Raw genomic sequence first — 15,228 nt, forward strand, 5'->3', positions numbered from 1 at the left:
CCCACCGACATGGTCCTTGCAGCACATCATTCGGTCACCTGGACAGACACTCGGGAGAGGCTACTTGCAGACCTCCACCCAACACACTTTCCTCAGGTCACACCAGCCCCCGGACCTCCCCACCTGCCTGTCACCCTCCCCACCTTTGGTCCCTCAGATCTACGGCTACCACAGTTCACGGGCAGGAACAGCTCCCTGCACCTGCTTTACCTCAAGTGTCCACGTTCACACCTCAACAGTCCCAGATGCCACCACAAACACTCTCGGCACAGTGTCAGTGCCCTCCTGTTTGACAAGACAGTTGACACCGTTCAGGGCCAGTGCTGACTCCACCCCACACTCACAAGGTCCAGGGGTGGGCACTCACCCCTCTCATCAGACTGCAGCTGGGCCTCCAGGTCTTCAGGCGATACGTAGAACTCCGTCTCCTCACCCTCAGGTGCCTTGGGCTTGCATTTCCCACAGCAGCAGTTAAAGCAACAGCACAAACAGCAGCAGCAGTAGCAGCAGGTGAGGAGGCCACAGACAACAAACAGGGCCTGGGAAAGAGAAAACCAGCACTGTACAGCCTCAAAGGCCCAGAAGCCATAACACAAGAACCCCATAGAGAAAACAGGACAAGAACTGCAGAACAGACAGCTAATGCTAAGGTATCTAGCTTTCAGAAGAAGGTGTAAACAGAGTGAACTTGCAGGGTGAAGGCAGGAAAAATAGAATAGTAAGTAATTTGTAAAGAGGGGACTGAGCACAAGCTGCCATGAAGTTCTATTGAATATGCCTGCCTTTCTAAACTCAAAAAGGTTTAACTTTCCCTTTTGTCTCTCTCTCTTCTTTCCCCTCCCCTCCCCTCCCCTCCCCTCCCCTCCCCTCCTCCCTCCCGTTGGCCAGAACCTAAGCATGCTTTCTCTGGTACTTTGGGCTTTCTTAACTCTTTCTCTGAAGTCTTACTCGCAACTTTCTGTAATGCAGTTTGTCTGCTGGTATGTAGCTGACTTCCATACCTACTCAAATGGCATAGCTCTCTCCCTCTTAAATTCCCCTCTACAATGGATTTCTCTCTAAAACTATAAATATTGAAGACTAACCACTAAAAGCCAAAATCAAGCTTCCTAAACCTAAGGGTTACAGCATAGGTCACTCTGACTTTGTACATGGCTGACAGTTGCACAGCACACGCAAGATAGTTCGACCAGAAACCGTGTCAAGAGAAAGAAGACACAGATCTTTCGGTGCCTGCAGTCCTACTAAGCACTAGAGTTTTCAATGCCTTCAGGGCAGCAGCTCACACTGACTGCCGCCCCATCCTCACCTTGGCCCACCAGCTGGAGAGTACGAAGTAGGTGTTGACGTTCTCTTCCCCAAATTGCTCAGCCACATAGAGCCCCAGCGAGCCGTACTTGTCATATATGTTTCTTTTCGTGGCATCTGTCAGGATGGCGTGGGCGTTGTTAATCTCCTTAAACTTGTCTGCAGCCTCTGGGTTATCAGGGTTCTTGTCAGGGTGGTATTTCAGGGCCAGCTTCCTGTAACCAAAACCATTTCCTGGCTCTACCTTGGTCTTACATCTCACATTCATCCATCAGAGTCCAGGGAAGAGATGCTGACCCTTTAGCATTTCAATTTTCAGCTTTCCAGAGATCTGGCTCATTAGAGTGAAAAGAAGTCTCTGTAATTGCTTTGGGGTAAGCCTCCCCCAACTAGGATTCATGCACAAGGGAGTCCTGAGGTACTAGGGTAGGGGCACAGCTTATAACACAGACTTCTAACTTTCAAAGGGAAATCCTACTGTTAACCCCTGGTGTCCTGACCAGCTAACTGCATATTTGATAAACAGTGATGGCAGGAGTGTATACTGATGACATTCTACTACAACACAAGTAGACGACCACAGGAATCCCTGAGGTGGAGATTCCCCTGCCCCCTTTAGGTCACCATATAATATTGTACCTAAAAGCTACATTCTTCAAATCCAGTCAGTCACAACAGGATAGGAAAAAAAAGACCTTGCTGGGCGTGGTGGCCTTTAATCCCAGCACTCAGGAGGCAGAGGCGGGCGGACCTCTGTGAGTTCAGGCCAGCCTGTCTACAGGACAGGCTCCAAAGCTACAGAGGAACTCTGTCTCGTAAAACCAAAACCAAACTAAACCAAACCAAACCAAACAAAACAAAAAAACCCCACAGATACCCTTTTTGCCTCTGCCTCCCAAGTGTTAGGATTAAACACTTTGATCCCAGCACTCGGGAGGCAGAGGCAGGCAGATATCTGAGTTCAAGGCTAGCCTGATCTAGCCAGGGCTACACAGAGAAACCTGTCTTAGGGAAAGACGAAGAAAAAAAAAAGTCTGTCAAGAAAAATGTATGTTATGGTTCTTGGGGAAAGTATACAAGAAAGCAGATGAGGATTTGTGTTTTTCCTTAAAACACAGCTGCTTACCGGTAAGACTTTTTAATGTCATCTGAGGTTGCATTCTTGTCTAGCCCAAGAACATGATATAATGATTCCCCGGAGGTAGAGAGTGAGCGCTGCCTCTGGTCAGCCATGTTAGATTAATCTACAAAAGAAGATAAAGGAAAATATGAAGAAAAAAATTGAAAACCGGTCAGCAAGATACTCAGTGGATAAAGGCACCGCTGTCATCCTGACAAAACTCACATGGTAGAAGAGAAAAATAAGTTCTAAGTTACCCTCTGATCTCCTAAGTGTGCTGTGGAATGTGTGTCCCTCTTCTACCTCACAAATAAATATGTGGGGTGAGTTTCTGAAAACTGAATATGTGTTAAATATTATAATCCCAATCACTACAGCAAAATGCAAAAAGGGGCTGGGTTGATGCAGCTTTGTGGCAGATGACTTTCCTAGTATGCAGCACACTAGGCACCAATCAAAATTGCAAGCATGCGCCGGGCGGTGGTGGCGCACGCCTTTAATCCCAGCACTTGGGAGGCAGAGGTAGGCGGATCTCTGTGAGTTCGAGACCAGCCTGGTCTACAAGAGCTAGTTCCAGGACAGGCTCCAAAGCCACAGAGAAACCCTGTCTCGAAAAACCAAAAAAAAAAAAAAAAAAAAAAAAAAAAAAATTGCAAGCATGCCTACACCCACACACACAGAGCAAAGAGGTATATAGCTACAGAGGTTAAAGAAAAAAAGCAAAAAATTATGCTGGATGTGCTAGTACATGCCTGTGACCCCAGCTACTGGGAAGGCTGAGGCAAAAGGATCTAGTTTGAGGCCTATCCTTATGTTATTTTTTTTAAAGACCCCCATCTTTAAAAACCCACAACAAAACCTTAAAGAAATGGAAGGAACCAATATAATATGAACAAAAGACGGACAGAGGAGGAGTGGATTGGGAGGGGGATAGATGGGAGGTAGGGGAGGGAACAAGACAGAGAGGAGGAAGGGGAAACTGGTCAGTAGGTAAAATAAGTGAAAAAATGTAAATTAAATAAAAATAAAAGTCAAAGCGGGGGAGGATTGCTCATGATAAAAAACATTTAATGAGCTTTTCAGAAGCCCTTCAGCAGCTACTCAAAGCAAACCCTGGAACCCAGGTCTCTGTGGTGGATGAAGAAACTGGGCCCTGAAATACACCTTTAGAAGCTACTTGGCCATTTTTGTTTTCACTAATTACTTCTTTTATTGACAAAATGACCCCTGTATCTGTTCTCAATTTCAGAAGTGTGCCCAGAGAATGGTTTTGTTTTTTTTAGAGACACGGTTTCTCTGTTTAGCTTTAGAGTCTATCCTGGAAGTTCTCTCTGTAGACCAGGCAGGCCTCAAACTCATAGAAATCCACCTGCCTCCCAAATCCCGGGATTAAAGCCGTGCGCCAACACCGCCTGGCTTTGAGATGTGGTTTCTCTGTGTAGCCCTGACTGTCCTGGAACTCTGAGATCCGCCTGCCTTTGCCTCCCAAGTACTGGGATGAAAGGCGTGTACCACGCAGACAGGTAGTGGTGGTGCAGACCTTCAATCCCAGCACTTGGGAGGCAAAGGCAGGCAGATCTCAGCGAGTTCAAGGCCAGCCTGGTCTATAGGACAGGACAGGACAGGACTGTCACACAGAGAAACTCTGTCTCAAAAAAACAAAACAAGGTGAACATCATAGCCCAGTGGTTTTTGCCATGTAATAAATCAATAGTGTTTGCACATGAACACTTCCATTTATCGCCAGAACACTGGTTAAGAATCATCAACATCAGCCAGGTAGTGGTGGTTCCAGGACAGGCTCCAAAGCGACACAGAGAAACCCTGTCTCGAAAAAAAACCAAACAAACAATCATCTACATCCATGTTTCCTGAACTGCCATTCTTGAGATTCCAAATAAAATAGTCCTTCTTACTTTTGCAGTGTTTGGGTTTAAACTAAATGACAAAGAAGAAAGAAAAAAAATCAAGAAATTTAAAGAGCCAAAAGTTGACTTTTTCTTTAATATTTGTGTGTGTGTGTCCACATTCATGAGACTCTGGGTTCTTGATCCCCGGTTCCTGAAGCCAGTCTGAACAGGTAGAAGACCAACTTGTGATTTACTTACTCTCAGGCTTAGGCAATGAAGTTCTGAAGCTTTCATAAAAACTCAGATTAGAGAGAGACTGCACACTAGATAGAATATGAGATGGCTCTCAGGAAGGTAAATAAGGAAATACTCAAGAGACACAAGAATCTTGCTTGGAACCAATCAGAAGTTCACCTTATGCATTAAAATATTTTTAATTATGTATGTGTGCATCTATGTATAGATAAGTGCACCGAGTACAGGTAGGTGCCTGTGGACACTACAGGCAGTGGATCCCTTAAAGCTGGAGTTACAGATGGTTGTTAGCCACCCAGCATGGCTGCTGGGAACTCAATTTCAACAAATGAGCCTTTTCTCCATCCCGGGAATCTTTATCCATCTTTTTTGTTTGTTTGTTTGTTTGTTTTTTGTTTTTCGAGACAGGGTTTCTCTGTAGCTTTTTTGGTGTCTGTCCCAGAACTAGCTCTTGTAGACCAGGCTGGCCTCGAACTCCCAGAGATCCGCCTGACTGCCTCTGCCTCCCGAGTGCTGGGATTAAAGGTGTGCGCCACCACTGCCCAGCTTTTATCCATCTTTTAATACCACCCTTATTTATAACCTTCAAAGTATGTTTTTGGAGGCATTAGGAGGAAAAGAATCTCAAGAGCATATGAGAGTCATAGATACACCCGCTCCCACTGTTAGGAACATCACAAAAATACCAAGTTAGCAGCCATAACACACACACAGGACCTGGTGTGGACCCATGCAGGCCTGTGCTTGCCATTTCAGACTCTGGGAACCCATTTGAACCCTGTTTAGTTGATTCAGGGGGCCATGCTCTCCTGGTGTTCTCCATCCCCTCTGACTCCCACACTGACCAACTTCCTGCCAAGAAATCAGAAAGGCGAATAAATAGAAAAACCAAATTGACTGAAATTGGTAAAGGGTGAGAAAAAAATATCTAAAGAGCTTTATGTGTTAATAAAATTTAATTTGTAGGCCGGGCGGTGGTGGCGCACGCCTTTAATCCCAGCACTTGGGAGGCAGAGGCAGGCGGATCTCTGTGAGTTCGAGACCAGCCTGGTCTACAGAGCTAGTTCCAGGACAGGCTCCAAAACCACAGAGAAACCCTGTCTCGAAAAACCAAAAAAAAAAAAAAAAAAAAATTTAATTTGTAATGAAAACCTTGTCAAAGGAATGAAATTATGTTATAACAGCTGAGTAATAACTCTATCAGGTAAATGCGCCACATTTTCTTTATCCATTTTTCACTTGAGGGACATCTAGGTTGTTTCCACTTTGTCTATTATGAAAAAAGCTGCTATGAACATAGCTGAGCCAGTGTCCTTGAGGTATGAAGGAGTGTCCTTTAGGTGTATGTCCAGTAGTGATATAGCTGGATCAAGGTAGATCAAGTCCCAATTTTCTGAGAAACCATACAGATTTCTATCATGGCTGCACAAATTTGTACTTCTACCAGCAATGAAGGAATGTTCCCCTTGCTCCATATCCAAGAGCATAAAGTGTCACTTGTGTTTTTGATCTTGGCCATTCTGACAGATGTAAGATGGAGTCTCAGAATCATTCTGATTTGAATTCCCCCATGGCTAAGGATGTTTAACATTTCCTTAAGTGACTTTCGGCCATTTGAGATTCTTCTATTGAGAATTCTCTGTTTAGATCTATACCCCATATTTTAAATAGGATTATTTGGTATTTTGATGTCTAATTTCTTGAGTTCTTTATATCTTTTAGATACCAGCCCTCTGTCAAATGTAGGGTTGGTGAAAATCTTCTCATTCTGTAGGCTGCCATTTTGTCTTTTTGATAGTGCCCTTTGCCATAAAGAAGCTTTTTAGTTTCATGAGGTCCCATTTTGTAATGGGAGACTGTGTTTTGCTTCCCGGCTGCCCAGACCCAAATAATCACACAAAAACTATTAATTACAACGCTATTTGGTCGATGGCTCAGACATGTTTCTAGTTAGCATTCACAACTTAATTCATTTCTGTATCAGCACAAGGCCGTGGCCTACTGGTAAGGTTCTAGTGTCTTTCTCCTTCAGCAACTACGTGGCATTTCTCTGACCCCACCTTCTTTCTCCCTGCATTGTTTTCCCACCTAGCTCTAATCTATTCTTCCATAGACCAAAGCAGCTTCTTTGTTAACCAATGGTAATAAAAACATATTCACATCATTCAGAGAGAAATCCCACATCACCATTTATTAATTGCTGTATAGTGTGGTCTTCTTGTGGATTTCCTAACAGTAGAAGCAGAGTCTCTGACTCTGTTGTCTGCTTCTGGGACCCTTTCCTCCTATTGGAGGAGAAAGTGTGGATGGGTGACAGCAAGGGGGAGGTGGAGGAAGAGGGACTAGAAGAAAGGAGGGAGAGGAAGAACTGTCGGGATATAAAAACAAACAAACAAACAACAAAATGATGAAATTGTAATTTAAATATTTTAATTAGCTTTACTTTCAATTCTAAAACTGAGCAACACTGTAAACTAAAAGTTGTAAAGATGGTGTAGTCCAAGCTAGCTTTGTGCTCAGACTCCTGCTTTAGCCTTTAAAGTATTGGGATTATAGGCATGTGCCTCCTTGCCTATAAAACAATAGTTTTATAACAAAGGACTCAAAAGAAGCAGAAACAAAGGGATAGGAGCATAGAAAAATTAATTACTAGTAGATATCGGATTATTAAAATCACTTCTATAATAAAGACTGTTATAGTCCAAGACTGGGTATCCTTCTTTGATATTCCTTCCTACCTTCCACTGTCCTCCACTCCTTTCTTCCTTCTTGATGCTCTGAATTCCTGAATCAAGGATGCTGCCGGGCGGTGGTGGTGCACGCCTTTAATCCCAGCACTTGGGAGGCAGAGGCAGGCGGATCTCTGTGAGTTCGAGACCAGCCTGGTCTACAAGAGATAGTTCCAGGACAGGCTCCAAAACCACAGAGAAACCCTGTCTCGAAAAACCAAAAAAAAAAAAAAAAAAAAAAAGGATGCTTAGCATATACAAAGTGCCTTGGTTTACCTCTGAGCCAAGCCAAAGCAGCCAGTCTTAGTAGGTATAATTAAAAACAGAACCAGGAAAAATAGCAATACACACCCACTAGAAAGGCTTAGCCAGTTTATTCATTGTGAAGTGAGAACTGTGTCAGCACCATGAAAACATCACAGACACATCAAACTCAAGTCTTTAGACCTGTTGTGCCATATAACTCTCTACCTACTAAGCCATCTTGCTGGACCTATGTAGGAATACTATAAGACAACAATAAAAATATAGTCTAAAAATATATGAGCCAGTAACAGTCAATTACTGCTATTATCAAGTATTATGTACTGTATACAATTACGTGTGTTCCATCTTCTTGTGAGCGATGTGCAGTAAGTTTATTTACACCAGCATCACCACACATTCAAGAAATGTGTTGCACTGTGATGCTTCAATGGCACAAATTCTAAGTACAATATTTTACAGGAACAGCTAAACAGGTAGGACGTTTGCCCAATGCGAGCAGTATGAATTTCTTTTTTTTCTTTTCTTTTTTTTGGGGGGGGGCGGGGTTCGAGACAGGGTTTCTCTGTGGTTATGGTGCCTGTCCCGGAACTAGCTCTTGTAGACCAGGCTGGCCTCGAACTCCTAGAGATCCGCCTGCCTCTGCCTCCCGAGTGCTGGGATTAAAGGCGTGCGCCACCACCGCCTGGCAAGTATGAATTTCTTTACATGTTGTTGGAAATGTAAAATGTACAACCACTTTAGAACATAGATTGGCGGTATCTTAAAAAATTAAACATGGGGGCTTGCATGATGGCTCAGTGGTTAAGAACACTGGTTGTTCTTCCAAAGGATCTGAGTTCAATTTCCAGCACCCACGTGCAGCTCAAACTGTCTGTATCTCCAGTTTCAGGGGATCTGATACCTTCACAGCAACACATAAAAGTAAAATATTAAAAAAAAAAAATTAAACATGTGCCAGACATGGTAGTGCACACCCTTAATCACAGCACTTGGGAGGCAGAGGCAAGTGGATCTGTGAGTTTGCAGCCAGCCTGATGTGTAGAGCAAGTTCCAGGACAGTCGGAGTTATACAGAGAAACCATGTCTCAAACCATGTCCCCCCAAAGTTAAGCATGTACTTTCCACGATTCAGCAATTCTACTGCTACACTGATCCCCAAGCACACTTAATATTTAAACCTTGGAAATATATCAACAGTAAGCAGATAAACAAAATGGGTTTATATCTATAAAAAATGACTACTAATACAATATGATCAATTTTAAGCTACTGTTATTTCAGGCACAATATGGCTGACACTTCGGGGTTCCAGAGCCATGTGTGTGGACAAGCCCTCAGGCATGGCCCACAGGTGGCATGGTTGTCATCTACTATGCAGCTGCAGTCACAGCATCCCCTGTGGGCATGTGCTAGGCGCCATCTTTCAGCTCCCCCTCCCACCTCACCAGGCCTGTAACCTCCCCCTTAAAAAACTCCTATGCGGGTTTGTTGTGCTACCCACGTTTCCTTCTCACTTGCGCCAGGTAATTTCAACTGTGACAGAAAACACTCTACTCCCTTGAGGCTGAGAAGCAGGAAGAGGGATAACTGCAAAGGAAAGTAAACACAGACCGACTACACACCCACCACAGTTACCACAGGAAGACCACAGGTTTGAGGTTAACAGGGACAATGCCACAAGACCTCATTTCAAAATAAAAGTTAAGCCAAGAGTGGTGGCACATATCTTTAATCCTAACACTCAGTAGGCAGACCTCTGTGAGTTCAAGATCAGCCTGGTCTACAGAGTGAGTTCCAGGACAACCACAGCTATGTAGAGAAACCCTACTTAAAAAAAAAAAAAAATGACAAGCAAACAGGTATTTTATTTATTTGGTCTTTCAAGACAGGGTTTCTCTCTGCGGCCATTTAGGTCCTGGAACAAACTCTGTAGACCAGTGTTGGGCCTCATAAGGCCTGGGCGTGAGGCTCAGTATAAATTCCTGATCCCAGAGTTTGGAGACCTGTCTTTGGCCATGACTTCCACATGAGTGGAAAGTTCGAGCTAAACCTGCCTCCGCCCAGCCACTGCTAATGTGGCAAAATATCATTGGCCCTTATTCCTTACTCTGCCTCAACCCATCCCAAGATTCTCACCCCCTATCCCTAAAGCAGACGGAGGGATGATGCAGTGGTTGAGTTCCCTCTGTCCATGTTGGGCAGGTCACAACTGCCCAACTCCTGCTGGCCTCTCAGGACACCTGCATACACATGGCATATGCTTACACAGAGTTATACAAAAAGTAAAATTTAAAAAAAAAAAATGAGAGAAACCATTTCAATGGAAGGATTTTGGTCTTTGTATGATAATATGCTAGATAGTTTGAAAATGGAACGACTGGCTGGGCGGTGGTGGCTCACGCCTTTAATCCCAGCACTTGAGAGGCAGAGGAAAGCGGATCTCTGTGAGTTTAAGGCCAGCCTAATTCCAGGACTGGCTCCAAAGCTACAGAGAAACCCTGTGTGTGTGTGGGGGGGGGGGATGGACCTGACTGAGAGGGTATCTAATTTAGATTGGATTGATATGATATCAATTGTAAACACTATCAACTTTATCATCTTTGTCTCATCATTAAGAAAGCTGGTTAAGTGCTAAGAAACAGGCCTTAGAAAAACCTAACAAAACACATCACAGAGATATTCAAATCCAGATAGAGAAATTTAATGGAGAGCCAATTTCAGCATTGCATTATAAGAACAGAGAGGAACAGCCTAAGGTTTTCAGACAACCAACCTTAAAATATCCAGTAACGTTCCAGGAATCATCAAATGGCATATGCTGTTACAGCTAACTGGACTCCTGTACCAGTGTTAGATTTAAGGAGATTCAAGGAAGAATAGTCTCATATGCCATGCATTCACCTTTTGTGAAGCAAATGCTAAACTCGAGGTCAGTTTGTAACAGAATTATCCCTAACGACTACATAGAACTGGCGAACAGTGTTTGAGTACCCAGTTAGAGAAGAGGCTAATATTATTGAAGAACAGAGTAAAGCTACAGGTGGGAAAACCTCCCAAGATCAAATCCTTGGAGGAGAATATGCTACTATAAGGAGGCGAGCTGTATGTGATGACCACACCCTGGATTTATGCCACACAGCAGTCTGGAATGCTTGGGACAGAATTGGAGAAATAGGAAAAAGAATCAAGTCATTCACTAAAATTATACAGAGCCCAAAGGAAGCGTTTATGGATTTCTTACAAAGATTGACTTCAGCAGTAAATAGAATGATACTAAACTCAGAAGCTAAACAAATAATAATTGAATCTCTGGGTTTTAAACATGCCAACTTTCTATGCAAAAGGATAATTAGGCTGTTAAGGAATAGGTTAGCACCTCTGGAGAAATGGATTCGAGATACAATTAATACTGAATCTCATGACAAAGATGATACATGGACAGGAGAGGTGATTTCTAGAGGTTTGAGGAAATATTGAAATGTCAAATGTTATAGTTGTGGTACACAGGGTGACCTTAAAAGGAATTGTTGACAGGGTGTTCTTAGAAACAATGTTTTTTTTCCTAAGAATAATCCATTCAGAAGGCCCCTCCCTTCTAGATCACGCAGGTGTGGCAAAGGTAAACATAGGTCAATGAGTAATATCCAAGGTAATCCACCCCCCAAACTCAGTGAGGGGCTGCTCGCAGGCCCCTATGCCAAAGCTGGTTCAGCTATTTCATGCCATTGTAGAGAAAACTCCTTCCCAGAGCAATTACAGAACCTAATGCCTATTGTAAGAAACCATAGTGCTCTTGATCACAGCTAAAGAAGAGAGAACGAAAAATTTAGGAGAAACCATAAAGCGAGTGTTTTGGCAAACTTAATAAATGATGCTGTCATCGGAGGCCTGGGAAACATAGGTGTGGACACAACAATCCTTTCATCAGAATCCTGGCATCCAAACCGGTCTCTTCAGGACGAAAATGTTCAGTTTTAGGAATTGGAACTTTAACTCAGGTAAAAGAGAGCTCAAGATGGGTCAAATATATAGGGCCAAAAAGACAGAGAGGAAAATTAAAACTATATGTGGCTAACACAGAAATGAATTTGTGGAGCCGGGCGGTGGTGGCGCCTCGGGAGGCAGAGGCAGGCGGATCTCTGTGAGTTCGAGACCAGCCTGGTCTACAAGAGCTAGTTCCAGGACAGGCTCCAAAACCACAGAGAAACCCTGTCTCGAAAAAACCAAAAAAAAAAAAAAAAAAAAAAAAAGAAATGAATTTGTGGGGGCGTGATTTGTTACAGCAATAGAATACTCAGATTAACATTACCCCAATTTTGGAAACAAACCAAAAATTAATGTATATTTCTAGGAAAATTAAAGGTTTTATAATGAACAATCACCAACCATTCAGGTTGTACAAGAACAGGGCACAATAGCTGCTGATTTTCAAGACACCAACAGCACTACCTTTAAAATGGTTGATAAGACAAACCTGTATGGGTTAAGCAATGATCTTTAACAAAAGAGAAAGTGCATGCTTTAGAACAACTAGATGCTCAACTGGAGTAGGAGGGCCTTCTGTCTATGTGTTACTTTCATTGGTCAAATAAAGAAACTGCCTTGGCCTTTTGATAGGACAGCAGCTTAGATAGGCAGAGTAGACAGAACAGAATGCTGGGAGAAAGAAAGCAGAGTCAGGCAGACGCCATGGCTCTCCTCTCCAAGACGGACAACGGTTAGACTCATCCCGGTAAGCCACAGTCAAATGGCGATATAGATTATTAGAAATGGTTGAATCAATATGTAAGAGCTAGCCAATAAGAGGTTAGAATAATGGGCCAGGCAGTGTTTAAATGAATATAGTTTCTGTGTTATTATTTATTATTTCCAGGGCTAAGCTAGCCATGTGGTAGCCGGGCGGGACAAAAAGCAGGCCTGCTCGCTTCATCACTCCACTCAGCATACTGAAGAATCAACCAGCCCTTAGAGTTCTCCTGTATTTGTTGTTAAAAAGAAATCTGGAAAATGGAGACTGGTAACAGATCTGAGAACTGTTAATAAGGTGATTCAGCCAATGGGCTCTACAGTCTGGCATTCCTTTGCCTTCTCTGTTGCCTAAAGGATGGCCTCTTATAGTTACTGAGTTAAAAGACTGTTTCTTCACTATACCTTTACAAGAAAATGACAGAGAAAATTAGCCTTCACAGTACCTACTTATAATCTTAGCATGTTAAAAGATATCAATGGAAGATTCTACCACAGGGAATGTTAAATAGCCCCACCCTGTGCCAATATTTTGTAAATCAGCCACTGGAAATGACACGTAAGCAGTTGGTTTTTTTTTTTTTTGGTTTTTCGAGACAGGGTTTCTCTGTAGTTTTTGGAGCCTGTCCTGGAACTAGCTCTTGTAGACCAGGCTGGTCTCGAACTCACAGAGATCCGCCTGCCTCTGCCTCCTGAGTGCTGGGATTAAAGGCATGTGCCACCACTGCCCGGCCACGTAAGCAGTTTCTTAAATCTAGTCTACCGTTACATGGACAACATTTGCTATCTGATTCAAATGTAGATACTTTAGAATGTTCGAAGAAGAAATTTTTGTCTTGTTAGGGATTACAAACTGCTCCTGAAAGATACAAAGAAGAGAGTCTATTAATTATTTAGGTTATTAAAAAATTAAAGCCCATGGTGGCGCATGCCTTTAATCCCAGCACTCGGGAGGCAGAGGCAGGCGGATCTCTGTGAGTTCGAGACCAGCCTGGTCTACAGAGCTAGTTTCAGGACAGGCTCCAAAGCCACAGAGAAACCCTGTCTCGAAAATAAATAAAGCCCAAAAGATGTAAATAAGGAGAGATTGGTTTCAGACTCTTAATGACTTACAAAGATTGCTAGGAGACATTTCCCATCTACAGCCCACTATTGAGATAGGTCCTGATGACATGATTAATTTAAAAAAAACCTTAGATGGTGACAAAGACTTAAATAGTCCCAGGGAAGCTGAGAGAGAATTGGCTTTTATTGAACAGGCATTACAGAAGGCACCTGTGGATCACGTGGATCTGAATCGTAACTGCATTCTGGTCATATTACCCTCCAAATATTTCCATAGGGGAATTTTAATGCAGAAGGAAGATGTTATCATAGAACAGACCATTTTTTCTTTTTTACCACATAAACCAAGTAAAAAATTAAAGACTTATGTGGAAAAGGTCTCTGAGTTAATTCTAAAAGGAAAATTGAGACTTTGTCAATTAGCAGGATAGACTCAGCAGAAATTATAGTAGCTTTTTATAATGATGGAGTTGACAAATTATTGGAAGAAAGTGAACGCTGGCAAAGAGCTTGGAGTAATTTTTTTGGGAGAGATTAGCAACAATTATTCCAAAAGCAAGAGAATTCAACTTAAAATGAGAACTAACTGAACCCTTCCTCACATTGTATGGGACACACCAATAACTGGGGTCCCTAAATTCCATATTGATGCAAATAAATCAGAAAAGCCGGTTACAAACCAGAAAATTTAAGTGGATCAAAGCCTCACAATTCTGTCCAAATGTTGGATTATATGTTCTTCTCATGGTACTAAGAGATTTTAAAGAACCTCAACATAGTTACCGATTTGCAACATGCCAGAAGAGTTGTTTTGCATACTGAAACTGCTGAATTTATACCAGAAGATACAGTGACTTCATTATTTATCCAGTTACAACATATTATCAGAAATAGGCATCATCCCATATATATAACACATATCCGATCCCATATGGGAAACTGATCAATTATTGACTGGAAATGTGCTGAAGACCTCAGGATTTCATGCCAATAGCAAAGGTTTAAAAAAAAGACTTTACTATCATGTGGCAACAAGCCAAGGACATTATAAAGAAATGTTCTACTTGTTCTTTATACAGCCAAACACCACCACCTGCAGTAAGTAACCCAAAGGGTACTCAAAGAAATGAAAACTGGCAGATGGATGCGTTCTATTTTGTAGAATTTGGAAAACTAAAATATGTAACCACCATTGATACCTATTCAGGTTTTCAATAGGCAACTGCTTTGAGTTCAGAAAATGCTGATTTGGTAATCACACATTTGCTAGAAGTTATGGTCATCATGGGTATACCTATACAAATAAAGACAGACAATGCTCCAGCATGTCTCTTTAAAAAATGAAACAGTTTTTTGCTTATTAAAATATACATATTACAGGTATTCCACACAATCCTACAGGGTAGGCAGTTAAAGAAAGATCAAATTGAACTCTAAAGGATGTTAAATAAACAGACGTGGATGATAAATACCCCCAGAAATAGATTGCATAATGCTTTACTCTGAATTTTCCAAATGCTAATAACAAAGAAATAGCAGCTGCAGAGAGACATTAAATAGTCTCATTAGGAAAAACACTACAGAATATCAGCCAATATACTTTAAAGATGTACTGACCTCAGAATGGAAACCAGGAAATAATGTTACATTGGGGAAGGGGTTTTTTGTTTCCACAGGAGAAGAAAAGCTATGGATACCATCAAATTGATAAAGATTCAATCTGAACAGGAGACAGCTCTTATTTACAAGAGAAGATACTTCATGAAGCACCATGGCTGTTTCATCGAAACCTACATATGAAACTAACAAATGCTTTTCATTTGATCAGATATAATTTACCAAAAGAGAATCTCCACAAAGTTAGGGTGGGGAAGGGTTTTGTTTCTGT

At 42.2% G+C, this 15,228-nt stretch overlaps 1 protein-coding gene across 4 annotated transcripts in view; it reads right to left on the reverse strand.

Annotated features, from left to right (window-relative positions):
• Dnajc5 (DnaJ heat shock protein family (Hsp40) member C5) overlaps positions 1-15,228 on the reverse strand; it is a 37,645-nt gene that overhangs the window by 4,184 nt on the left and 18,233 nt on the right. For 3 of the 4 annotated variants that reach the window (XM_057781290.1, XM_057781289.1, XM_057781291.1), the window contains 3 exons: positions 2,435-2,552; positions 1,310-1,523; positions 368-539 (listed from right to left, as the gene is read on the reverse strand). In XM_057781290.1, the coding sequence (XP_057637273.1) occupies positions 368-539; positions 1,310-1,523; positions 2,435-2,541 (493 nt within the window). In that variant the 5' untranslated portion in view covers positions 2,542-2,552. Of the gene's footprint in view, positions 1-210; positions 286-367; positions 540-1,309; positions 1,524-2,434; positions 2,553-15,228 lie in introns of all 4 variants that reach the window. The other variant, XR_009057740.1, reaches the window with a different exon arrangement.

Source organism: Chionomys nivalis, chromosome 9, assembly GCF_950005125.1.
Source record: "Chionomys nivalis chromosome 9, mChiNiv1.1, whole genome shotgun sequence".
In the NCBI taxonomy this organism is placed as follows: domain Eukaryota; kingdom Metazoa; phylum Chordata; class Mammalia; order Rodentia; family Cricetidae; genus Chionomys; species Chionomys nivalis.